At 36.4% G+C, this 27,870-nt stretch overlaps 1 protein-coding gene across 1 annotated transcript in view; it reads left to right on the plus strand.

The window, feature by feature from the left end:
• Col21a1 (collagen type XXI alpha 1 chain) overlaps window positions 1-27,870 on the plus strand; it is a 168,584-nt gene that overhangs the window by 84,630 nt on the left and 56,084 nt on the right. The window contains 3 exon segments of the mRNA XM_047559626.1: window positions 1,207-1,269; window positions 14,957-15,010; window positions 15,099-15,152. Of these exon segments, the coding sequence (XP_047415582.1) occupies window positions 1,207-1,269; window positions 14,957-15,010; window positions 15,099-15,152 (171 nt within the window).

Consider the following 27,870-nt stretch of genomic DNA (forward strand, 5'->3'; position numbering starts at 1 on the left):
GTATGAATGATTTCTTGATTAAAAACAAGGAGGAGTTAATGAATGGAATCAGTTGCCTCTGCAATACTGATGGTGGAGACTTCATACTTTCCAGCAGAATGTCACATGTGTTCTTCGTGGACTCAGGGATGAACAAATATTGCTTTTGAAGTATTACATTAGAAAGCACCTTCACCTCACAAGAAAGTGTTTCTTTAGTGCTTTATTTCATGGTTGGTGACCATCTGGATGATCAGTACTGACATAGGGCAACATGCTGGAGTTAATATAGAATGTGCTGGGCTCACTGCCATTTGGAAAGGCACAGTGTTCTTGCAAGATCTCAGGTTTGTGAGGGCAAAGGCATTTCTTAATTTCTTTGGTATTACATACACTGAAGGACTATGGAGGTTGGGACAGAGTGGTCTGGCCCCAGCCCTGTTCTTATGAACATATTCAAAGTTTGGAATTTTGATATTATTTTCAAATGTGATATAGGCAGAGTACCACATTAACACCATTGAAAGAAGTAACTGCCATGAAGCTTTAAACTAGATGCCCATGTGTGAGAGCACATGTCTTTGGACATTTTTTTAAAATTAGGTACTGGGGATCGAACCCAGGGCTACTTTACCATCACGCTGTGTTCCCAACCTTTTTTTTATTTTGAGACAGGGAGTCACTAAGTTGCTCACACTGGCCTTGAACTTGCAATCCTTCTGCCTCATGAATATTAGCAATTATATGCATGCACCAGGCTTGTGGACTGTTCTTTCAGTAAGTAATTATTTTATGAATTGAATTACTACATTATAGGATATTGATATCTGGGGTGCAACATTCAGAATAGAATTAAGTCTACAGGCTCATGAATCAGATATTGCTATCATGAAAAACATTTGCTCTGGCACTTTGCAGTCTGTTCAAAATTCCAAAAATGTAACCTCCCATAAAGGCCGACATTTTGCACCAGCAAAAAAAAACTTCACTTGTTATACCCAGTGTACTCACAGAAATAAATTAGTTTTATATGATTAAAACATTATTTTTTAAGGTAGGCATTTAAAATGTAGCATAATTTTCCTAAGCCTGTTTTGGAATGACTCCTTTAAAAAAATTCTACAAAATGCCTCAAATAATAGAACTGACTTCAAACCATCATAGACCTTGAGTGCAATAATGTGGTTGGTTGCTTGTCATTGAAAAACTTTTTTTTTTCCTGTTTAGGGTGACCCTGGACTGCCTGGGAACCCTGGCTACCCTGGACAACCTGGTCAAGATGGTAAGCCTGTGAGTACTGAAAGCTTAGTCATCTCCAGTACTGGGAATATAGTGTCAAAGTAAAAATTGCACTGGGCACAGCTAAATAAGCACAGATAATTTTATTCAAGACTACTACCATAGGGGAGAGAGATCAAGCTCAATGCTGAGCAAAGGGAAGGAGAGGTTTTAAATGCAGGGCATGCTAGTATATAAATACTGGAGGACTTGGAAGGTAGAGCCATGGGATGGAGCACATTGAGTTATTCCTCAGTTTTTCAAATGTTTTCTTCCATGATTAGCCCATCTATATTTGCTTGCTGTTTTACACACATTAAAGTTAGTCCCTATTTTGGAAGACCAGGATGATGTTTTCCCTGATGATTTTTTTTCAAAGGGATGGCAAGGAGGTCCTCAAGAAACCATTCCTAGGTTGTAAAACTAGTAAGAAACTATTTAAAAGATTTGTATCTCAAAGAGAGAAAGAACTCACACATTTTCTAAGGTAAATGCTCTAAGAAAAGCTAAATCAAGTAGAGTAAGGAAGATACTGACCTAAATTTAGTCAAGATGAAGGAAACATGAAGGTCAGCTTGACCAACAGAAGCAGCATTCTTGACATAGGACTTGCCTGGGGATCAGATGTGATGAGGTTCTCCAGCTTGCTTTGTTTGTGACTACAGGTGGCATATGAGTGCAGGGATTGTGCTCATTTTACTGTTCTAGACACTTTTGGTGATCTTACTTCATAATTGTATATGTCTTTACTACAATAAAAAAAATTGACTGGTGAATTTCAGTATCATGATAAATCCTTTTGTCTTTTCCCTTCATGTAATATAGAGGTTTTCAACTTAAACGTCTTTTCAAAGGTGATGTTATTTTTCTAAGAATATGTGCCCTGGAGCACACTTATAATCTGACTAAATAAATAATATCCTCTAAGGTTTGAGAGAACTTTGGGGACATTGGAAGGGAATGCAAATCAACTTTAACACATTTTAGGCAAATATTTATAGGTAAGTCATCTGTCAGCATGTTTGAAGAAGACATCAAGAATTAGCTTTGGAATATTAAAAAATAGTTGTCACCAAGAAATGTTTCCTCTTAGAGACTTTACCATGAAAGTGTGGGAAGATTTGTACTGCGAGTCAATAATGTTCAAGAAGTCGGGCTCAGTGGCACATAACTGTAATCCTAGTGACTTGGGAGGCTAAGGTAGTAGGATTGAAAGTTCAAAGCCAGCTTCAGCAACTTAGTGAGGCCATAAGCAACTTACTGAGACTCTGTCCCAAAATAAAAAGGCCTGGGGATATGGCTCAATGTTTAAGTACCCCTGAGTTCAAGCCCAAATGGTACCAAAATGATGATTACAGTGGTGGTGGTGGTGGTGATGGTGGTGGTGATGGTGATGATGATGGTGATGATGATAGTGATGATGATAGTGATGATGTTGATGTTGCTGTTCAAAGAAAGAACCAGAGACCTTATGTTGAATCATCAAGACTTCAACCTTGAGGAGAGTTACTTAATTCCCTGAAAAAAGTTTCCTAATGGATTTAATATAAAAACAAAACAAGACAAATAAGAACAACAACATAAAAGAAACTAGTCAACTTTTGAAAATGTGTTAATATACTGAGACCTTTGACTCTAGTGTTGCGTGGGAAGGACTTAGATAGAAGGTAAACCCCTCTAGAGAGGAAATAGGTAATGAAGGAATGGCCACTGGGAACTGCAGAAAACCTGGAGCTTTTGTGTGATTGGAACTATGCTGCTTAGCTGACCATGGGGGGTTTATTCTGAGTGTGATGGCACCTAGGGATTTTGAGAAAGGAAGTGACTTAATTGGATTTACAGTTTCAAAGGATAAATATGAAATTACCTGGAGAGTAGATTACATGGGGGCAATTGTGCAGGGAGGAAGACTCTGTAGGAGATTATTTCATGATTCTAAGTGAGAGGTAAGAAGCTTGGACTAGGGTGATATGGCAGAACACAAAAGTAGTCAGATTCTGAATTACCATCTAACTGAAAGCTGACCACAGTGCCAACAAATTTATATATGGGGTATAAAAGAGAGATGTTAAAGAAATCACAAAGGATTTTAGTTTGAGTAACTGGGTTAATTGTGGTGTCATATACTGTACTGGGAAAAGCTGTGAGAGATGTAAATTTTGTGGGGAGAATCAAGAATGCAGTTTTGAACATTTGGAAACTCTAGTTGTGAATCACCATATAACTGTATTCAAGGCCATGGGAGTGAATGAGATCATTTAGGGGATGAGTACAGATAGAGAAGAGAAGGAGATCGTGGACTGAGGAATAAGAGGCAGAGGATCAGCCAAGGAAGTCAGGAAGTACTGATCAGTGAGGTAGGCAGGAAACCAGGAGAGTGTGGCATCCAAGGAGTGGGACAGTTGTGTCACTGTTGTCAAGAGGTGATAAAAAGTTGAGGCTTTTGATTAGACTGTTGAATCTGCTATATGATTGTTACTAAAGACCTTGATGATGGTGCTTCTGGGAGGGTGGGTACAAAACTGAATTGGAAGAGGTTCCTGGGATGAGTGGGGAAAAAAGTGGTAACTGAGTGTAGATGTTTTCCCTAAGGATATTAAAGGGAGCAGAGAAATGGAGCAGTAGAATGGGGATGACGTAGAATGAGAGTAGTTTTTTTTAATGTTGGGGAGTGTTGTAGCAGTTTTATGATGATGAAAATGAGGTAAAAGGAAAAAAAATGGGAGATTTGGGAGGCAGTAGATGGAGGAAAAGGGGTAGATGGGAGGGCATTAGCTCCAGTTAGAAAACAAAAGTTTGACCTTGATAAGAGTGTGGACAGTCAACTTTTATGTAGCCTATAAGTATAGAAACAGATAGGATATGTATTTTTGGGGAAGAGGTTGAGAAAAATTATCAGACTGCTTATATTGAGTTCAGTTTAATTCAAATATAAACTGAAACACCTCCCCTTTTGAATTTATCTTTAGCCTCTGTTTTGTGATAAGGATACCTTGTAATTTCTGTTCTAATCCATCCTTTTTTCACTTTAACATAAGTTGTCATATGATCTTCTGCATTTTCTCACTGCAGCTCTTAGTCCCTCTAAGATACTTCCCTGAGGTCCTGTGTGAGTTCTGCCCTAATCACACTTGGGTGAGACAGTTTTTATAAATGTGAGCCCTCTTGCCTGGAGGTTCCTTTCCTGGGCTCTACTATTACTATGACTGGCAGCTGAAGTGATGTACCAGCTCCCAAACAGGTGTACTTTATAGGCTGATGTGTCACCTGTCGACACTGCGTAAGGATGTGGCACATTCCTGACACAACACTGCTAAATTATTTCAACCTTTGCTTTTTTCAGTGATAAAATACCCTAGGCAATGTTTGGAGGGGAGTGCTGATCAGGCCCTCCATGGGCTATGAGCCCTGTTTACTTTAAAAAATCTAAAAAAAAAAAATCTTTCCTTGAATAAAGTGCTGGGGATTAATTATAGTTAGCTTAATATAATAATCTTGGATTTTACTCTATGATCTGATTTAAGATATAGAAGACTAATTGCCTCATCTAATTCAGCACATATGTAGATATGTTTTGTATATGTGTGTATAATTTTATGTCAGGTATAACTATGTAGTATCTGACAGTAGAATCAAGGAGAACAAATGAACAACTGTGGTAGTCAGAATCACAGTCCCCTACATGTTCATGTCCCAATTTTCAACACTCATGAAAATGTTGTCTCATATGGCCGAAGACACTTTGCAGGTGTGATTAGGATATGGAGATGGAATTATTTTGAATTATCTGGATGTCCCAGTGAAATCAAAAGGGTCTTTAAAGAGGGAAGCAGGAATGTGAGTCAGGGAAAGGTTTTTGATGATGATGATGATGAAAGCAGAGATGGGAGTGAGGTGTGCAGGAGCCAAGAGATCAAAAGAAGCCTCCAGAAGCTGGAAAAGGGAAGGGATGGATTCTCCCTTAGAGCCTCCAGAAGGAGCACAGCCCTGCTGACACCTTGATTTAGCTCCCTAAGACCTCTTTCAGACTTCTGACCTCCAGAACTATAAAATAATAAGTTTGTGTTGTTTTAAGCCACTACGTTTGGGTTAATTTGTTACAGCAGCAATAAGAAACTGAGATATAAACCCAAATCCTGTTTTCCCTAAAGTATGATTTTTTTTCTTAAATTTCCCCCACCCTGCCCCCGTTTCTCTCCCTCTGCAGGAGATGTGAGATTGGGTGGCCAAGCAAGAAGAGAAAGCAAGCCTGCGAGCCAGAACAGCTGAGGGTCATTAGTGTGTGTCCAGGGCCAGCACCCAGCTGGAGTGGGAAGGTGTGGGTGGAGCCTCTGGCTGGCTCTTGGAGCCATCTGGACCAAGGAAACTTGGATGGAACAGTTTGCAGGGAATTCTGCTTTGTTTGGATTTGGTTCTGTACAATCCCCCTCAATAAGCAATTTGACTCTCTTTCACACATTATAACCAGGCCAAGTCAACTGGAGCTTTAAATAGTAAATTATTCCACTCTGGAGAAATACTAATTTTTGTAAGGAAAGTGGTTCAACCAAAATTTAAGAGCGATTTCTAATCCTTCCATTTCTTTCTCACTTCTCTTTCAGTCCACTAACTTCTATGGTAAAGCGTCTGAATATATTACTATTTATTATTTTACTATTATAAAAAGAAAGATGGGGAAAGTATTTAGTCTTCTAGGTAATTCAGGGTACAGACATTATACTGATAGGACATTGATTTGTTAAAGAAGGCCATATGTGGAAACACAAATAGGACTAGTTTAAGGTTTTGGAAGACTTTATATTTTAACAGTGCCTATTTCTGTTTTCTGTCATTATTAGTAACTTCATGAAGTACTTTACTGAAACAAAAGCCCTAGCTAGTAATTGGACAGATCTGGGCCTGTATTGCTCTCTGTTTACAGAGTTGCTTTGCTTTTATGGTTTTCAGTTCCTTCATCCAGGAAATGAGAAGATATTGCCTGGTAAGGACCAGTTTCTCTTTCAGTCTGATTTCCTGATTCCATGAAATCCACTGTATTTCTGAGATAGGTGAGATAGACCAGGTCATAGAATACTGGAGATGATTTTTCATATCGTGGTTTTAAGAAGTAAGTTGGTGAGACTGACAGCATGGGGCTGCCAGCAGACAAACAGTGGGTTGGCCAGCAGATGATACCCAGTGGTTCAGTCCCGCTTGCCTTGCCCCGTTTGAATGTGCTGCCGAGTGGGCTGGAGATACCAGCTTTGAGGAGAATTGAACCTTACAGATGTGGTAGTCAGTATAGGTGGAGAACTGGAAAAAATATATGACTTGTCAAAGTATTAAGTATATTTAGGAGAAGGTTAGTAGGAAATGAATTTGGATAGGTAGGACAGAGAATGGAGGGAGGATCACATAAATCTGGCCACGGAGATAACGTTGCTTTCAGTTGGAGTGAGTTCCAGACCCACCGATACAGAGAAGTGATGTGATCTAACTTATTTTTTTAAAAGAAATTATTCTGGCTTCTGGGTTGAGATTGTTAGGGTGATGAGGGCAAAGGCAGGGAGAACAGCCAGGAAGTTTCTACAGTACTCCAGGAACGAGGGGATGGCTGTCAGGATCAGGGTGGTGGTGCCGAGGTGAAGAGGGCTGCTCATGTCCCTGGGGTGTTTTGAAGTTAGAGCTGACAGGATTTGCTGCTGTGTTGGATGTGGGTTGGAGAGTAAGAGGGAAATCAGGGGAAGCTAATGGGGTGTGGAAGAATGGTGGGCAATAACTGGATGAGGGAAGTCATGAGTGGTTTTGGAATATGTTAAATCTGTATGGGAGACATTCAATAGAAATTTAGAGTGGGCAATAGAATAGAGGAAGTCTGACATTCAGGGTGAGATCCCTTTCTTGCAAAGTGTCCTTTCTTGTCCTTTGTTTACTGTAGTGACAATTGAGTTTTTTCCTGTCAATCATTAAGAGCTTTTTATGCTTTGAGAACATTAATCCTTTATTATATATGTTGTATGTATTTATTTTGACTACTCATTTGGCTTATAATTTTTCTTTTAATTCTTAGAAATATAAAAATTCCCAAAATCAAATGTTTCCTCTTTTTGTTTCTTCTAATGTTATTTTTTTTGGAACATTCTAAACTCTATGTGCATTTACTTTAATTGAACTGTATTTTGATCTTAATGACCTTTAAGTTTTTATTTTATTGGGAATTTATTTTAGCATTTGGGGTGACATGAAGATCCCAAAGACTTGGGGGAATTTGGAGACTAGGCTGTCCTAACATAGTGATATTGAACCACAGTGACTATGTGGCTCCTACTTGACCATGAGCTATTAATTAACTGTGGTGAAAATGGGATCCATATATATAATAAGGTTGCCTAAAAGGCAGATGCAGGTTTTGGCACAGGCAGTAGATGTGTAACATGCACACCGAGAAGGATAACAGTCCTGCCTCTGGCATGCTGGATTTGGTTCAGAATTCCATGTTCAGAGACATGTAGGAACTAAAATTCATTCAGAAGAGAGTAACTGGGAGAGTGCAAGAGTTCAAAAGACAGTCTGTGAGGGAGGAGTTCTTGAACTTCAGGTGTTAGCCCAAACAAAAGATACTGTTTCCAGATATTCAGGAATCATGTCAAGAATAAGAGGAAAGTGAGGTAAACCAGCCCTGAGGTGTGCAGAGTAAGCTTGACAGGGAAGGGATGCATAGTAAAACATACGACCTGTGAGACAAGCTCTTCATGCCTTCCTGCTTTCAGACCCTTCACGGAATGTGGTGCCAACTGGGAACCCAACAGTTTAAGAGCTGTGGGGAGTTGGGAGCTGAGTACCGTGATGATTAAAGAACTGAAAAATGGGATATATCAAGATGAAGGCTAAAGGGACAGCTGTTATTTAACTTGGAGAAGAGAATTATAAGAGGCAGTGTAACTGTGAAATGTATGGAACCTCCTTTTGGAGAGAAGAGTGTCTGCCTGAATGTCCTTCATTTCATTCTATGCTCCTTAGCAAAAAGATCTATTGTCTCATTTTCTCCACTGTCATTTAACTCTCTTCCTCTCTCCTTCGCTCTCTTTCTTTTCCCTCCCTCTCCTTTCTTCCTCTCCCTCCTCTCTCCTTCTTTCTCCTTTCTTCCCTCTCCCCTCATGAGTCTCACTGATAAACTAAAAGATGGGTCATTTTCCTTGAATGAATCATTCTACATTTGGGCAATTTATTTCCCTTTTCTGCAATAAAATATTATTTAAAACTTATGTCTTCACTGGATACAGTGGAGCTCACCTGTAATCCTAGCTACTCAGGAGGATGAGACAGGAGGATTGAAGTGATGTGATCTAACTTATTTTTTTAAAAGAAAACACCTGGACAACTTAGTGAGAACTTGTCTCAAAATAAAAAGGGATGGGGCTGTGTTGCTCAGTGGTAGAGTGCCTTTTGATAGTGCACTACCAAAGGGTGGGGGGAACCCAAAAAATCAACCTTAGGTCTTCTTAAGACTTTCTTGGTAAAGCTTACCTGGCTAGCTAAGTCATTCTTTTCTATATTCTTCTCGTATAGAAATCATGTGACTATTTCCCTGTTTATCTCTTGTCTTCTAGGTTGGTTACTTATGTTTTACATATCATAGGTAGTATATATAATGTGATAATGTGTGCATACATTATATGCACACATTAATGCTATTTGTATATTAAAATCTTCAAGAAATTCTTCAGTGACACATGTAGTATTGTGATGTTAAGGATAAGTTCTTATGTTGTATCATCTTTTAATTGCAACCTGTGTGACTGCAGGGCTGTGGCAGAGCTATTTCTACCATTATAGTGCTCAGCAGTGACAACTGACTGGATTCAATATTCATTTGTTTGTTTGCTTACTTATTCATTTACTCATGTACCTTGTGTGTGTTGGGGTTTACTGTGTTCCTTGCAATCTTCTAGGCTAAGGAAATGGAGTGGTAAACAAACAAACAAATCCCCTGACATTTTGAAGCTCATATTCCATTGTACAGAGACAGATAGTAAACACAGAGATATGCACATACACACACACACACACACACACACACACAATCACATGGTATTGAATACTGTGGGAAAAGACATCATAGGACCACAAGAGATGGAATGGGGATTGGCTATTGAAACATGAAAAATTTAGGTTGCAAAGTAAGAATTATTAAAAATGGCATCAGTTACCTTTAAAAAAATTGTGCATTTTTAGCCAGGTGTAGTGGTACACTTCTGTGATTCCAGCAACTTGAGAGGCTAAAGGCAGGACAATCAAAGGTGTGAGCCAGTCTGGGCAACTTATCAAGACCCTGACTCAAAATAAAAAGGGCCAGGGACATAGCTCAGTCATAGAAACACTTGGCTAGTATATGCGAGGTCCTGGATTCAATCCTTTGTACAGAGAGGGGGGAAAGGTTGTGCATTCTCCTTTTTAAAAAGGCTGTTATAACTTTAAGTGTAACCTTACTTAGGGAATGAAGCACTTCACTGAAGTTTAATTAATTCTGCAGGTCTAAGAACTAGCTTTCTCTGCAGAGATTATTTGTCAAAGATAGACAGTACTTTTCTTCATTTATGTGCTTAGCTCAAGGCAAGTTGTTATAGAAAATCAGATGATGATGTTTCGTATTAATCTTTCATACACCTTTCCTTAGGGGAGGCAGAATAAGATTTAGAAATTTCCTTTATAGTAAATGTAGTTTTCTTTAATTTGAAGTGAAAATTCTGTTTACTTCACTGTCAAATATATTTTTATATTAGTCCATGAAATATTTTAATTTTGTGTTACTTTATACTTTGCCATCAATTCAACTCCATTTTCCCCCAGAGTGCCTCTCTTCATCAGAGGCTTCATCAGCAGTGACATGGCTGGAGCCAGAGACCTGGGCATCCTTTCACAACTTCAGAATCTATACCTCCCACAACCTATCATCAGCTTAGAACCCATACAGTGAGTGGACTCAGGTTGAACCTCCTGCTGTTTGTCCCCTGTGGGAGACTCCCGTCTGATTTCCATAGCTGTCCCTTGCCCCCTTTAACTTCTCCTCCACAGTATAGCAAGTGATCTCTTCAGAGCTCACTATGATTGTGTGATCCTCCTTCTTTAAACGACTTCAGTGGCTTGGGTAAAGATCATTGTCCTCCTTAAAACTCACAAGCTGCACGTGTAACCTCTACTCTGTTGTTTCAGACTACCTTAGTTGCTGTCTTTCTGGCTCTGTGGACCTATCTTGCTACATAGTATATTGAAGGGCATCCTCTTGTGAATTGTTCTTCATTTTCTATTCTTTTGAGCTTGTTTAATAGCAAAGCTTCCTCTTGCTGCCTATTCTTTAGCTCCAATTGCATCACAGTTTCCTGAGAACTTAGCTCAGGTCTAATTTTATATATATTAATGTGATTGTGTTATATAATTTGAGTGATCAGTTAAATCATATCAAATACTTATCTAATAATTGAGTTAGGTAGCAAAGAAACTAGTTTCTGTATTAGTTATATTTGGAAAGACAAAGATTTATGAATTTTATTGGAGTTTCTTTGCATAGAACTATGAAGTTTGCCAGACTAGAAGACCAGATAGAACATTAAAAGTACACACTTGATTTTTGTTACCTAGTTTTCCTGGCTCTGTACCAAAGAGTGTCTGTTGGAATTTTGGAAAATTTTGAAGAAAATTATGTAATAAAATAAACTTGAAATCACATTCTTCCATTTTTAAAAGGAGGGTGAGATCAAAATGATTTCTCTGGAATTTATTCTCATTTTAAGTTTATAATATTAAAGGAAAATAATTTGTCTTCCTCATTACTTTAAAAGCTATACATTGTGCTATTTAGTTTAAGTGTGTTTTTATGTAATGATTAGAATTAGGCTCAGAAAAAATGGTGACCTCTACACATTTGAGGATTTTGTTTCTTTAATATCCATTTCAATGCTATATATCTTTCCTGGAGCAATGTAACTATGATTCATGGAACAAAATTAAATTGATTCTGTATTCTTAAACCCTACAATTTGGCAGTGAGAATATTTCTTTCCTAAAAAATGACTCATTTGCAAAGAGACTGAACATGGAAAAGACCTAAGTCAGAAATCTTGTGGGTGGGGGTGGGGTGGTATTTGGATCTGCTAATAATTACAAAATGGCAAAATTCATATCAAACAGTGTTAATCAGTCAAAATATCATAGGAAAGATGCAGTTGTAAATGAAACACAGAAACTCATGTTTTCAGAAAACAAACGCTCAGTAAACTATAGGAAAAGTTTATAATTTTTCCTATTTTAGGGTACTTTTCTTGTTTTAGTGTACCCTACTATGAGTCAACCAATGTTTTATTCCTTGCTCCTCTTGGAAATTGTTGTGTTGTAACATTTCTCCCTGTTAACCTTTATTTTCCTGATTTTTCGCCCAAAATTTGTCTCTCTGAATTTTATCCAATTTCTGCTGGAGTTTTGCCTGGGGATCCCCCAGGTTGGATGTGGTTATGGTTTTATTTTGTTACTAAGCATGTTTCCTCTCACTTCTAAAATAATCTTTGAATTTCTTTCTGCGGCTAAGATTTCAGGAATGCATCTCATTGTGAGTTTAAAGAAGACATATCCCACTACACTCTCATATTGTGGGAAGTGCTTATTATTCTTACATTGCACTTTTTCCCAAAACAGACAAGCAGCTGCCATGAAACATACTGAGACCATGTTTGTATGTTCAGCATAGTTCTGTGTAAATGTTGAAAGGGCTTAAGTCAAAATTAGGATAACGAGAACCTGTTCTTCCCAATGGACTAATGATGACTGTTAAACATATAGAGTAACATTTTGCAAAAGTATTCTTGAGGTTTTGGATCTTAGTCATTGAGTCTGAAGTAAAGAAATATTCATTGATTGAGTTCCTAACATATGCTGGACATCTTCACTGTGACTACACTTTCTTTCTTTTCAAAAGTGAAGTGGGTATTATTATTGTATCTTGTGGTATAAAACCAAGACTTTGGTAGGTCAAGTGGCTTAGCCAAAATCCCATAGAAAGTAAAGGGAGGAGCAAAAATTCAGCCCCAGGTCTTTTCCAAATTCAAAATTCATTGTCTTTCCACTTCACTGTGTTGCCTCCCCGGATTTGGGGATTTGTTGACTCTACTTGAGGTCATGTTATGAGTCAGAGGTAAACTGGGAACAAGTTTGGGGCAACTCCACATTTTTTATCCCATTGAAAAACGATTCATTCTCTATATTAAATACATCAAATCAAACTTCTCAAAGATGAGAGACAGAATAACAGCTTTGCTCTATAATAAATATTAATTTTCTTAAAAGTCATAAAGCAGATATGACATTTGATTTAACTTTTGGAAAAATCTGATAGAAAAATAATTCATTTAATGTGAACTTTGTAGATGACCAGCCATTTTGATCAATAGCCAATCTCCGTGGTAACTTTCTTTTGAGGAATTTTATGAACATTCCTTTCCTCTGGGCATTCAAAATTGTAAACAATTTAAAAACAGTCTGGAAAAACGGACCTCTGTAAATCTGACGAGTCATTCTAGAATGATCAGATCTGATTCCCTCTGAAGCATTTTTCTGATAGAGGTTGTTCTTACTGGCTCTGCCAGGTTACTAGGTAACTTCAGGCGAGTTACTTAACCTTCTGTGCCTTAGTTTCCTAATCTGAAATGGGTATACTTTAAAACCTACACTAAAGAGTAGTTTTGAGGATTATACGGATTAATAGATATAAAGTATTCCATGTGGACTTGATAAATATAATATAAATCTTTGCTACCCCCCCCCCCCCCCCCAGTTACTAGGGCCTGCTGTAAATCATCTTGGATTACCCAAAGAACAACAGAGGGCTTTAAAGGAATCGACAGACATTCTAAGTGGTGGCATTTATAAATAATCTAGTTCTGTTCATTGATAGCACTGACAGAGTTTAAATTTATTTTTAGCTCTTGTTCCTAAGTGGTTGAAGGAAGGAAATTCAAAAATAACAGGAGTGGTAGAGAGACTTTCTTCATTCTTTTGATTGATCTTGAGAACATGAACTACATTATATTACTAAATTTTGTACTGTAAGCGACACATGGACAAAGAGATTTTATGTGCTTGTATGTAGTGTGGATAACCGAAAGATGAATTCTTCTAATGTTTGACCAATAAAAATGTGCCTAACAATGTGTTCAATGCTCTAAATGCAGAAAAGAATTGGACTTGGTTCATCATCTCAAGGGGATACATAATCCCTGAAACAGAAATGCTGCCAGTCCAGGGAGCAGATGGTGGGCTTGAAAATTGCAGTTTGCCTTACATGCAGTATGGAAAAGTTGATTATGAGACCAATTATTTGGTGAAGTGAAATATTTGAGGATTGGACAAAGGGACTTGAGAAAATTTTGAATTTGAGAAATCATGGAGAAAGCATAATAATATATCTTGTGAAGAATTGAATGGGATATGAAGGAAAAGATGGTGGTTGATAATAAAATTTCTATAGTCATTATCATTCTGAAAGTAATTGAGAAAGCATTTTATAAGAGAGGAGATATAAATCCATGTAAAGGGAGAATAACAGTAATCTAAGATTGAATTTTCAGAGATGACCATATTATTATAGTTACAGCCAGCAAAGAATATTAGAAGGAATATTTAAAAATAGTAGAAAATCAGGGAATTATAATGCCTCTAAAATTATAGTTAAAATATACTGACAAATGAGTAGATGACTAAGAAGCCTAGAATAGATATGCATAAATAGCACATGGAATTGAAGCTTTTGGATTTAAGAATGAGGATGTACTTGGAAACCATAATGAGATCTGCATTAATACTATTGACCATGGATACTTGTATCCAAACAGAGAAGAGAATGATAGAAGATGAAAGAGTGTCAAATGTGTTTGTAGGTGCTAAGTGGTCTAAATTAACCTGATGCTGGCTCCAGGAAACCTAAATAAATATTCAAGGTTTTCAAGATTGTGAAGATTTTAGTTGCCTAGTGCTGAACAAAGATGAATAATTTACTTCTGTCTGAAAGAGTTATGCTGTTTTACCAAGGGTCCAGTTTTTGGAGGGATGTGTAAAAAGCAGTGGAATTAAAAATGACTCCCCTTTCTCCCACCCTTAGCAGACATTATTGCTTTGGGGATTGAGGGGGAACATTTTACAACCATGTTCTTGGGTTTAGTGGTGGCTTTATAAACTGAGCAATCTGAAGGTTGTTATAGACTTAACCTAAAGAATAACATTCATCAAGATTTACTTAATTCCAAGGATTAATTTAGATTACCATTAATCAGGCAGTTTAAAAAATGTTTTACATGTGTCTAATCCTCTCTTAAATGTGTTGAATGTGCTCCTAATGTGCAGAACATTTCTTTAGGGGCTCTGTATTTGTAGAACATTGACTCAGTGTTTCCATGCCAAAGCCTTCCTTTTAATTTAAGGATCTGTGTATATTTTTTATTAATCTAGAGAAATTAAAAACCTTTCTCAATATGTTTTTCAAAGGATATCATTAAGATTGGGGGGTATGCATACTTTATGAAGCATTTTATGCTTTCCTATTTTGGTTTTGTAAACAGTCACAATGTGAAATTTTAAGTATGAGAAACTTGAGACATAAATAAATCCTGAAATGGAAAGCTACTCTTTGTAAATATGATGAAATATCAATTATTTATTATTTCTTTTTCTTTAGGGATATCAGGGAATCTCAGGATCACCAGGTGTTCCAGGACCTCCAGGAATGCAGGTGTGTGATCCATTTGTACACAGTCTATGAATCTCATTTCTAGTGAACCAAAGACATAATTAACAACTTATTTTTGTGGTTAATTTAGGGATCTCAAGGACTACCAGGTTACAAAGGAGAACCAGGGAGGGATGGCCAAAAGGTAAATACACACAGATAAAAATGGGTCAGTGGTATTAGTAATTCAAAAATGAGAATGTTATCTATGATGGCTTCATTTGTAGTGTTCATCTTAGTGAATTATAAGATTTATGACTCACAAATTATCAGTGGCCCTTGACCAGCAGAACTCACAGAGGGCTTTTATCACTAGATGACTCCCATCAGATGAAGCAAATGTCTGCATTGCCCAGCTGGCATGTTCTCTCTACGGTTAAGCTCCCTTTGCAGAGGGGAGTGAAGCAGATCAATATAATGTGGTAATGTGTTAGAGTAAGGAAGCCCAGTGCCTGCATGACCATCTCCATTTTTCTGGCAAGTGATCTACTTGTTTAGCTCTACCTGACTTCTCCCATAGGGTGTTGATGGGTACACACATTTCAATTACTGGCTCTATTTACAACTCTGAGATTTGCCATGCTTCCTATTGAAGTACATGTCCTTTAAATCTGTTAGTACCTTCCCGTGGGCACAGTCAGTGCCTACTGACTCCTGGTACTTTTCCCTGCCCAAGATGCCCATTTGTATTTGTTTGGATTCCTATGTTGATTTGTTAGCTTAATTCCTAGGACACAATCTCATTTCCAGTTTTCATGACGGCATTCTGCTATTTGATCCTGATAAAAACCCTATAGTAATCTTCTATTGCCAACTTCACAAAATTTTTACCTTTGGAAAATAACATGCACAGCATTCACATCTGAGAAACAGTGATCTAAACTATCCATCTTATGTTTTTATGGCTGCATAAAATTGCAACTATTTAAAGCATATCTCTTGAGTGTGATGGGTCAGCTATTTTCAAAGTGTTTAGTCTTGGACAAGTTAATGTCTTCAAATCTTATTTTCTTTTTTTTTTATTTATTTTTTTACGTTTACATAGGGTAATGATGTTTCTTTTTTTTCCCCTTCCCCCCCACCCCTCCCACCCTTTTCCCTTTATACAGTCCTTCTTTCCTTCATTCTTACCGCTCTCCTTAGCCTAACTCTAAACCTAACCCTAAACCTAATGCTAACCCCTCCCACCCCCATTATATGTCCTCATCCGCTTATCAGCGAGATCATTCGTCCTTTAGTTTTTTGAGATTGGCTTATCTCACTTAGCAAATCTTATTTTCTTTATTGACAAAATGGGAATTTCTTTGTAGGTTTATTGTGAGAATTAAGTGAGATAATATAGGAAACTGCTTAGCATGGTTCCTGGATCAGGGGTTTTCTTATACAAATGTAGGTTTTAGTGTTCTGTTATGTTCATCAAGTAACATGGTTGTAGATGGGATGTAGCACAGGTTGGACTAGCATGGGTTAGAGCAGTAACAAGAGCAAGTAGAAAGGTTAGTGATTGGAAAAGAAACAGAGAAAAGATGAAATAGGTAAGGGCCAGTTTATAATATGTAGAAAGTTAGAGTAGGTAAAGCAAAAGCAATAGTTGACCTAATTTCCAATGCAGAAGTATTAAATCCTCTTGTCCACTGAGGTGACCCCAGTCATCTATGTGTTCTTTTTGGTCATTGATAAATCTCTGCCAACTTTAAATGAGTGAGGAAACTTTAGAGACAATAGAGAGCAGGCCAGATGACAGAAATGGAAAATGTCTTACATACTTATGCCCTGGGGGTGTCATGAGGCAGCTGAACCTCTTCCAGGTGAACAGGGATTCCACTTGGAAGTTGAGGATACATATTCTGAGGAACCCAGGTGCAAGGCATCTCTCCTATGTTCTAGTTGACAGGATCATTGCTGTCTTTACATTCTCACAAATAGTCTGATGGGGACAGTGTGGGATGTAAAAAAAAGTATGCATGTATCTGTGAAAGTATTTATGAATGAATGAAGAAAATGACTTACTTTTTCCTTCAATGGAATTTTAGAGACCAAATATATATGTTTATTTGTACATCTTAGAAGAACTTCAGTAAAATTTTTGTAGGAATAGATGTGCCTTATTTAAAAATAAAATTGCATTAATAACTGTATTGTTAGCATCTTTAAGTGCTCTATTGTTTTGGGTCACGGGTCTAACTCGTAAATATAGATGCATAAATTTTACAAAGCCATATGTTCTGTTGGAGAAGATAAGTAAGTTGTATTTTTTTGCAGGGGCCTCTGTTTTCAGACCAGTATTGTTTCATTCAGATTTGCTTGTTTTGTGAAGTTCATTGTTGAAGTTAAACTCTGATTCAACAGAATGAGCCTAAAATCACCATGTGCTTCTTACAGGTTTCCTCCTCATGTTCCATGGGGCTTCTGAGAGTTCATTACTCAGGATTAAATAATTTGCTGTTAGTTAAAGGCTTTCTTCCCTTTTTTCTTCCTTTATAATATTGTTCCTTGATTTTCAGAAGTGGAAAGGTCAAGAAGTACACCCCTGAGATGTCTCTGACTTGTGGTGATGTAGGAGATGCTTCCTAGCCATCACACAAGTGGCCGTTGGGAGGTCATTCCACATGATACTGTTCTCCATTAGAACATTTTCCCAGAATAATTTCCATTTTGTAGCTTTTCTCTGAAGATTTCCACAGTACAAATTTCCACTTAAGATGATTAACATTAGACTCACTTTTTTTTTTCTGACTCTTTTATTTTTTATACATCAGACAATGGAATGTATATACATTCTTCAGGTATTTTTCTCCTTGAACTTGCAAAGTCAAAAGGAGTACTTAATCAGTAAATGGTCTTGAACTGGTAATTTATTTTATTTTATTACAGCTTTAAAGTTATTTTTTAACCTAAAATATATTTTAAATACTTTTTTCACTCTTAAGGACATGTAGCATGTTTAAATTATGTGCAGAAATATGCTTATTAAAATATATATTAGGCTGTAATGGTTAATTGATATGTATTCATGAGTTTTCAAATTGAGCAAAGGACTTTTCTATGGCAGACTCAATTTTGGAGAGGCAGGAAGTATTGATAATTTAATATCCATAAAGCTCATTTCTTGCCTCCCTGCCCCCCTGGGCTTAAGAAATAAAATATACTACTTATATCTCAGATATCATTATTGAGTAAATCATTTTATTTTCTTTGTTAGTGTGTTTAACATCAGAGTCTCCCTTTCAAACCCCACCTTCTTAATCATCAGCAGGATAATGATGTCCTCAGCATCTGTGCCAGGATGTGATGTGACCTCCACAAGCAGGTCTCCTATCTCTGGGTTTTTAACACTGAAATACTAAGTGGTTTTAAAGGTGCTCCTGGTATTTAGCCAGTCATAATCAAGGAACTCCCAACATACATTTTGAGAGAATAATAAGGAGCCGAGTTAAAAGGGTTATTAGGGATGGTATGATAAAATTTAGTATGTTAGTGATATTGCTTACTGAGTGTTTCTGAAGACAAAAAAAATATTTCTGAAATTAAAGCTACTAGTGGTAAATGAGGGAGAAATAGAAGCAGCTTAGCAATGTGGCCTCGTTTTGCTTTCTCAAAAAAAGACAATCTACCCATACAGCTTTCTGATGGCACCACACTCCAATACTGGTGTGTGTGTGTGTGTGTGTGTGTGTGTGTGTGTGTGGGTTTAAAGCAGTTTTAGGTTAAAAGTTGGGTTCTGAATTCAAACTGCTTAGCTACATCAGGCTTAATTTATTTAAGGCTGTTTTATCATCTGGAAAGTAGAGGCTACAGGCTTACTTTATTACTGGAACCACCATTCTGATGACAGTTTTGGAAATACCTTTGATTTATCCTTTATCCTTTCTCTAAATGTTGAAGTTCCCTGTCTAAAATAATCAGACAGAATTTCCCTAAACTTCATTCCTATTGCATCAACCCTCTTCCCTGTGTGTGGTACCTCTATTCAGCTTTTCTCTCTGTTGACAGGTAAACAGTTCTTGCACAATCCACAAGCCCCATTGTTCTCCACTACTTTGTGTTATTAATTGGCCTTCTCTTCTATGTCATTAGTTTTTTTTTACCCATATTATCTTTATTTCCTTGTAAGCATTCTCATCATTTCTGAGAATGTGTTTTATTGACTGTATTTGATAGTAACTTTGTTCTTTTGTGATTATTCTTTTTTAATTATTTTTTATTTTTACAGACTGCATTTTGATTCATTGTACATAAATGGGGTAAAATTTTCATTTCTGTGGTTGTGCACAATATAGATTCATGCCATTCGTGACAATAAATGGGCCAAGGAACTGGACAGACACTTTACAGAAGAAGATATACAGGCAATTAATAAATATATGAAAAAGTGTTCAATATCTCTAGTAATTAGAGAAATGCAAATTAAAAAAACTCTAAGATTTCATTTTACTCCAATTAGAATGGCTCTTATCAAGAACACAAATAATAATAGATGTTGGCGTGGATGAGGGGTAAAAGGCACACTTTGACATTGCTAGTGGAGTTCCAAATTAGTTTTTTTTTTTTTTTTTTTTTAATTTTCTAGTTAGATTCTCCCAGTAGCTCAAAAGGTGACCCAGGTGAAACCAATCAAACTCATTCTCTTTTCCTCTACTACATGGCCTGTGAGGCTACTATTCCATTTTTTTTCTCCTCAGAGTGTAAGTATCCAAAAAGCTTTGCATTTGTTTTCTGTACTTTCTGATCTCTCTTCCTCACTGTAACCCCTTCTGGTAGGATTTTATCCTAACTGTCTGATGCATATTTAGATCATTAGTCTACTCTCTGTGAAATCCAGTGGTCAGTCTTGTTCAATTATCTTTGTCTTGTTATTTTTGCATCTTAGCAGCATTTGACCCAGTTGGTTACTCTGCTTTTGGAAGCATTTCTTCTCTTGGCTTTTGGAATGCTACAGGCCCTTAGATTTTTCTCCTTGCCCTCAATAATTACCTTTCAGTGCTTACTTGTTGTTTTTTCTTCCTATATTCACTCTCAAAATGGTGGGAAGTTCCAGGGTTCAGCCCTGTTTCCTTCCTCAATAGAGTTTACTATGTTATTAAGTATAAACTTATATGAATATGTTTAGATATTGATTATGTAAACATAGATGTATTTTATGATTATATAGAAATGATTACTACATTGATATAACTATAAAAATACTAAATATATTAGATAAACACAAACATACATCTATTTACACAATCTATTTTCTTTTCTTTTCTTTTGTATTAGAGATTGAGCCCAGGGCACTTTACCATTGCATTTCTAGTCATTTTTATGTTTAATTTTGAGAGAGTCTCACCAAGTTTCTAAGGATGGCCTTGAACTTGAGATCCTTCTTCCTCAGCCTCCTGAGTACTGGGACGAGAGGTGTGGGCCATCATGCCCAACTCACAATTTGTTTTCTAAAAAATATCTTGCTTCATCTGAATCTAGAGAACTCTGAATAGTTGACATTACAACCAGGGATTTTCAGAAAAAAAATTTTTGCTTTTTATCAAAGGGATAGTACCATAATTTCCCTTTTTCAAAGATAAGCCCTTCCTCAGAGACTTTCTTCCAAGCAGCACTGACTTTGTGCTCCATAAAAATTCTCTCATAATATTTGGCTTTGTTGAGCATCCCTCCTATATATGTGGAGCTGATCTTTTTGTGACTTTTATGGCCACTTTTGCAAAGTGATGATTATTTCCTGATCTTTTAGTCTTTTTTCTTTTAAGGCTACATAATGAATTTAGCATCTTCATTTATTATAAAAGAATGATTAATTCCATGTTCTGCCTCATTTGTTGGCAGTTGTTCCTCTTCTGCCCTGGTTTCTCTTTCTCTTTACTGGAATTATTAGGAAATTTAACATTTTTATTGAATTTCACAGTGTACTTCATATTTTGTTGGTTCTAAATTCAATTTCTTATCTTCAGTTTGGGTACAGTCTGTTGTATGGTCATTAAGAAGCTATGGCAGTGACTCTACAATAGCAGCTTGGGAATCTATTTTTTCTGTAGAACTGAATAATCCAATTATAATTCCCAATCTCAAAGGCAATGTCCACCATTGTGTTAGAGAAAGGAAGTATCTAAGTAGATTTAAGCATTTTCCTGCCAGTCACTTAGCATTTGTCTTTTCATTTGACCCAAGAAGGAGCCAAAGATTGAGTACATGAAAGTTTTTACTGTTGTGTATACCTTTTATTCTGTGTATGTTTTGTATTGGTATTTTCTGTATGCATTTCTTATCATAGTTTGTCCTCACAAAAGTCCTATAATGTTATTAAATGAAACCATACTTATATGACCATTTTTACATAAATTATGAGGCAAACTATTTCTATTTCACAATTTAGAAAAGTGAGAAATGAAGAGTTTGTCATTTGTCTGAAGTTACTTAAGTATCAAAGTGTTGAAATAAAATGTCTTTATGCTAAATATCTCTTGAGGAAACAGGGATCATTCCCATTAGTCATAGAATATCAAGCTTTTGAATTGCAAAAACTTTACACTAAAAGGCTGTTTGGTGTGTTGCCCCATATTTACATAGGAATTATATCTCTGTGCTACTAAATAAAGCATTCTGTAAATATAAAACCCACCCAAAAAGACATTTTAAAAAAGAATAAGATTTAAAAATTAGTAGTTTCATGTTTTCTTATCTGGCTACCCAAATAAATAATTTTGACTTGACTTTGAATGCCATGACTCTAGATGAACTTATAAGATGGACAGATATTCATTGGCCATGAAAAGTTTGGAAGCTACCCATGGGAAATGGAAACATCTCAAATTCTCCTTGATTCTAATCACTCATAAACTCAGATGGGATCTAGAGTGTGGGACCCCAAAGCACCTGTTTTATTTAGTTTTCTTTGAGGACTCGTGAATGTTTACTATGTTTAGGAAAATGAAAATATTTTGTATATTTAGCAAATAATCATTAATCGTATTAGGGCATTAGCCAGCATAGAGTAGGTTATGCAAAACTGACAAGCAAACCCCAAATGCCCATGGCCTAAAACAATAAATGTTTTTTACTTATCAAACTACACATTTGTCAGCAATAATGAGGAATTCCCCTGTCTTTGTATGGAGACTTAGGCTAGCAGATGCTTTACCATCTAGATTATAACATGATAGCAAGTGCACAGAGAATCCAACACTGGCTCTTCAGCTACTTCCATTCCTTCTTAGTTAACTAGAGAAAGTTGTACAAACCACATCAACATCAAGAGATACCTCCCATATGCCATGAAGTAGGAGGAATCTAGAGATTAGTAAATAGTCATTTATTTTTTAATATATTTTCTTTATTGTAGATGGACACAATACCTTAATTTTATTCATTTATTTTTATGTAGTGCTGAGAATTAAACCCAGTACCTCACAAGTGCAAGGCAAGCTGTCTACCTCTGAGCTACAACCCCCAGACCAATAGTAGTCATTTCTGAAAAGAAAAATAGCTGTGAATCAAGGATGAATTCCTTCATCAAACAGAGTGAAGTCAAATTTAGGATATAACCCATTCAAAGTAACTATTTCAAGAAAGTCTGTATTTCAAGAAAGAGGAGAATCAAATAAAACTCTTTTTTTGTTGTTGTTTTTTTTTGTTTAGAGATCAGATGAAAAATTGAAAACACATCGTGAAAGAAACCAAAAAGAAAAGCCTCATTACAGCTATGTGGTATAGGGACTGTTCTTACCCAGTTTCAGAAATCTCTGAGTTAGAGATGCTTTGGTCCTTATCTTTACTTATTTTATTTCATCAACAAGACTGTAAGGAGCATCTCTGTTTACATTTCTCAGTAAGTTTTTCTTAGTATATCTATAGGAGAAATTCCCTAAGGTGGAATTGCTTTTTGGAGCAAAGGGTTAAGTTCATAGTTAAATTTTGATACAAATTGTCCATTTACCCTTAAGGAAGTCTTTGCTCCCCAAAACATGTTTGAAAATATCTTTCCTCATGCTCTTATCAACATTGTGTTTCATTGGAACACAATGAACACTAATTTACCCATTTAAGTTTTCAATTGTACCTATGCTCGCTCTGTTTCCTTATCATTATGTGAGCTGCTTCCATTCACTATACTCTTTCACCATGATGTTGTGTCTCACCTTGAACCCCAAGAAATGGAGCCAGCTTTCTATGGACTAAGACCTTTGAAACTGTGAGCCCCTCCTCTCCCCCATAAACTTTTCCTTCTCTACAATTATTCTGATCAGATCTTTTAGTCACAGCAGCCAAAAAGCTGACCAAAACAGAAATGGGTACTGAGAAGAGGGGTCATTACTGTGACTAACCTGGCTATGTGGTTCAGAATCATTTTGAGCTTTTTAGAAATGGTGGGAGAAATTTTGAGATGTTTAGCAGTGCAAGCTGGAAATGCTTTAGATTGTTGTAAGTGGAGCTTAATGGTCAATTCTGGTATAGGACCATGGACAGTGAAGGCAGGGCTCAAGAGGTTTAGTGGAAAAGGAGGACTCCATTGGTAATTACACTAGAGGCCATTCATGTTATGTTCTGGCTGATAAGTTGTCTGCATGTTGTCCATATCCTGAGACTTTCTGTGAAACTGATTTAAAAAGTGATGGACTTCTTAATCTGGTGGAAGAAATAGCTAGGCAGCATAACATTCAGGTGGTGGCATGGATATTACCGGTGGCTTTTAGCTAAGTTTATTATGATAATCAGGAGCAGAAAGCAGAGCAGAAAGATTTTAAAACTTGGACCTGAAAGGTGAGAGTAAAACTGGGTTAAGGAAGTTGAAGTTGTTAAAGACATTACCACCTCTAAAGAAATGCTAAAGACTTTGCCTAGAGGCAGTGAGAAAGATGACTTGAGGGCAAGATCACACCCCAGTTCAAGGAAGTAAAAATTCTCTTGAGAAGAGACCAATGGGGAATCCTTCTTGCTCAAGGGGGGCTAGGAAGTTTTTTCAACATGCTCAGCTGCCACCCAGGTACTCAGAGGCTGCTTCAGCCAGGGTTCCTGAAGGGTTGGCTACTGCTGGAGATGACTGCAGTCGTTGGCATCAACCACATGATGCTGGTTCTGTAGGAATGCAGAATACTGGAGTGAAGGGGTCAGGGAGTCTTCCACCAAGATTTCATAGGAAGGCCTGGGAGACCAGGAAAAGTGAAGCAGTGCTGGAGTCCCTGCAGTCAGCCCCTGAGAAGGTGATGTGTGGAGATTTGAGGAGGAAGCTGAAGCTGCAGTGGAGACTTCCAAGATTAAGAAATGCCAGTAACATGGGACATAGTCCTAGGAAAGCTGCAGGAACTGAGCAGAGAAAAGCCAACAGAAAGGCCACTTTGGCTGGAACCAATGAGGACACAGGGGCAGAACTACGCAAGCCCTTTGGAGAGAATATCACCATGCCATGTGCCCTATATGCCAGGCACAGAGCTATAGGACTTGTTTGCCCAGCTGGATTTCAGTCTTGCTTTGGTTCTGTCCCTTCTTTCTATGCTCCTAGTTTTGTGAATGGGAATAAATACTCTGTACCATTCTATATTGGATACTTATAAATTGCTTTTAATTTATAAGATCTCAGAATATGAGATTGCCTTGAGCCTCAGAGAAGACTTTGGACGTGAACTTTGAGCAATATCAGAACTGTTGAGACTTTGGGTAATCTTGGAAGTGGACTAAATGTGTTGTCAGATGAGTGTGAGCTTTTGTTGTGGTTTGAATGTGAGGTATCCCCCAAAAGCTCATGTGTGAGACAATGCAAGATGGTTCAGAGGAGAAATGATTGGGTTGTGAGAGTCTTAACCCAATCAGTGAATTCATTCCCTAATAGGGATTAACTGAGTGGTAACTGAAGTGGTAAGGTGTGGCTGGAGGAGGTGGGAATTGGTGGTGTGGCTTTGGGTATATATTTGTATCTGGTGAGTGGAGCTTCTCTCTCTCTGCTTCCTTGTTGTCCTGTGAGCTGCTTCCCTCCACTACACTCTTGTGCCATTATGTTCTGCCTCATCTCGAGCCCCAAGGAATGGAGCCTGCTGTTTGTGGATTGAGACCTCTGAAACTGAAACCGTGAGCTCCTAAGTAACTTTTCTTCCTCTAAAAATAAAATGAAATAAAATGGTACTGGTTTGACTTTCATTTTTTTTTAAACCTTTACAGTTTGATTTACTATATAGAAATCATTTGGGCTTTATATTTTCAGTTAAATTTTGAACTGAGATTACAATGTTATATAAAAAGATTTTACATTAATTCAGTTGTTAACATACCAAATTAACATTTATGGTAAACAGTCTTCAAATACAATACAGACATTTCTTAAAGTTTCCATATCGTTCATATGTGATGCCTTCAATTCTGAGCTGTTCCATATACCACAGCTCTCCTATGAAATGGCAGATTGATAAGCCATAAAGCCCAAGCCTGTAAAGTTAAGCCAAAGACTCAAAGTTGTACCATCTTTAAAAAGATTTGGCATTTCTGGACCATAATAACCAATAATATGTGAAAAAGGTAGAGTGTCATTTCTCCTTGTTATAGTTTAAAAAAAAAGATTGCATGATTAATTGGATTTTGCATAAAACCCCATTATACCTTGGTAAAGTCCACGGGTAATTAGAGGACAAGGGATTGGGATCCTAATTTTTAATAGAGCCTTTGAAATTAAAAAATGGGCATTAATTAAATCAAAAACATTAAGCTCCTACTGGTTTAAGAATGAAATTAGAGATTCATGATCAGTTTCTTTCCACTTTGAAATCAAAGTGTAAAAATCAACTTTTAAGTGCATTCCAAACTTCTCCTGTATAACACAAATGGAATTTTCTGTCCATCGGTACCAACTGAAGTCACATTTCTTCTTGGGAGGCAGAAATTCCACATCTGAACATAGAATAATTTAGGAAAAAATGACCCCTGTTTGTTTTTTTACTATTGTGATTCTGAGATCTTGGATTACTAATACACTAGCAGTGAGACAAAGCAAATTCCTGGTCATAACTGTCAGGTTAGTGCCACTAACTCCCTTCCCCAACCACCATAAAATTTTAGTGAGAAAAGGATTAAAAGGAATTATGACTTTCATTTCTTTGCTAGTGAGATACATTATCAAAATCTGTGACTTGAGGGAAGATTATGTTTTGTTCATGTTTCATTTTCCTATTGGGCTATTCTTTTTAAAAATTGATTTTATATATATTTCAGAAATTGTTTATAGGTATGAAAATACTTTCCTGGTTTACATGAATTTTGTGTTTTGATTCATTTTTTGAATTTCACCTATACACAAAAATTTTACTTTTTATATATACATAGGGTTTTTTTTCCCTCCTGTTTTATGTCTATATGAAAAGGTTTCACATTATAGTATTTTGAATGTAATAATTCATAAAATTATTTTTGGAATTTTATGATTTTTAACCTTTAAAGTTTTAAATTTTAGAATAAGTTAGATAAGCATTCATATTTTTTCTTTTTTTCCTCTAAATGGGTAGTCAGTTACCACAACAATATTTGTGGAATATCACTTTTTCTCCACTTATTTGAAAAATCATCTTTCCAGTTTCATTTGGTTTGGTGCTTTTGGCTTTCCATTCTATTCCATTGACCTGGAATCTTTTCCACAGCCAAATTGTTTTAATTATTGTCACTTCATAATATGATTTCATATTGGCAGGGCTAGTCCTTCCTGATCATTTTTTATAATCGAAATTTTCCTGGCTATTCTTGAATGCTTATTTTTCCAGATAAAGCTTGTTACATTTCCTCCAGTTTCTTAGAATCCCTATTCATCTTTTAATTAATATTGCTTTGAATTTGTGGATTACTTTTATAGGGATTGACATCTCTTCATTATTAAGTTTTCCTATTTAAGATTATGGATTATCTTTTTTTTGCATTACTCTTGAAAACTTCACATAACAATCTTAAGGTGTTTTTTAACTGATTCTTAACATTGCTTTAAGTTTATAATACTAGAAATTACTAGAAATTTTTAAAAAATCTTTTGTTCCTATTGTAAAGGGAACCATTCTTTAATATATTTATTATTATTATTTTATATATATTAAAAGCTATTTAGTTTTGTATATTTGTGTTTGATAACACCAACTTATTGCTCTCTCTTGTTTATTATCTCTGGGTATTAGGTATATTGGTATAGTAGATGTATAATCTTAAATAAAGATACTTTGTTTTTATCTTATTTTTACCAATTTATTTTTGTGTCTTGTCTAAATTCATTGGCTAGTTCAGAAAAACATTAAAAATTATGTTAATACTGGGTAACTTGTTTCCTTGCATTCCAAACAGGCAGAGTCTCTCCATGATGCTTAGTGATTCGTTTGTTAGAAAAACACACCCATCAGTGCATAATCATTATATACATTTGCAATTTTGTACCTTTGGCTTTTGTTTCTAATCATTAGCAGCAGTCAAAATTCCTGTTTCAGTCACTTCTGCCTCTCTACACTTAATGATAATAGGTGACTTAAGTTTATTAGAAATTCACTACACTCTTTGTTTCTTTTCTTTGAACCATATTGTCAGGATTGAAAGACTTCATTGAATCCACCTTAACTGATTTACAGATTTTAAGAATGGTGTGTATAGCTACGTAATTGATTCATTCTTTTCCTTGGGCTGAGTTTTTAATTGGAAATTTTATTTTTAAAGGCATTTTCTAGTTTAATTGTTTCCCTGTTAGAGATGTGAAAAGAAAAAGCTATATCTCCCAATTTTATTTTTTGACATAATCTGTTCCTTTTACTTACTACTCACAAACTAGCCAATTCTTTTCTGAGTTCATCTTTAAAAAAAATAGTACCCTGTTCAAGTACAGCCAATAAAAATCAGTTCATAATCCCGGCATCTTGTTT

This window comes from Sciurus carolinensis, chromosome 7 (genome assembly GCF_902686445.1).
Source record: "Sciurus carolinensis chromosome 7, mSciCar1.2, whole genome shotgun sequence".
Classification (NCBI taxonomy): Eukaryota; Metazoa; Chordata; class Mammalia; order Rodentia; family Sciuridae; genus Sciurus; species Sciurus carolinensis.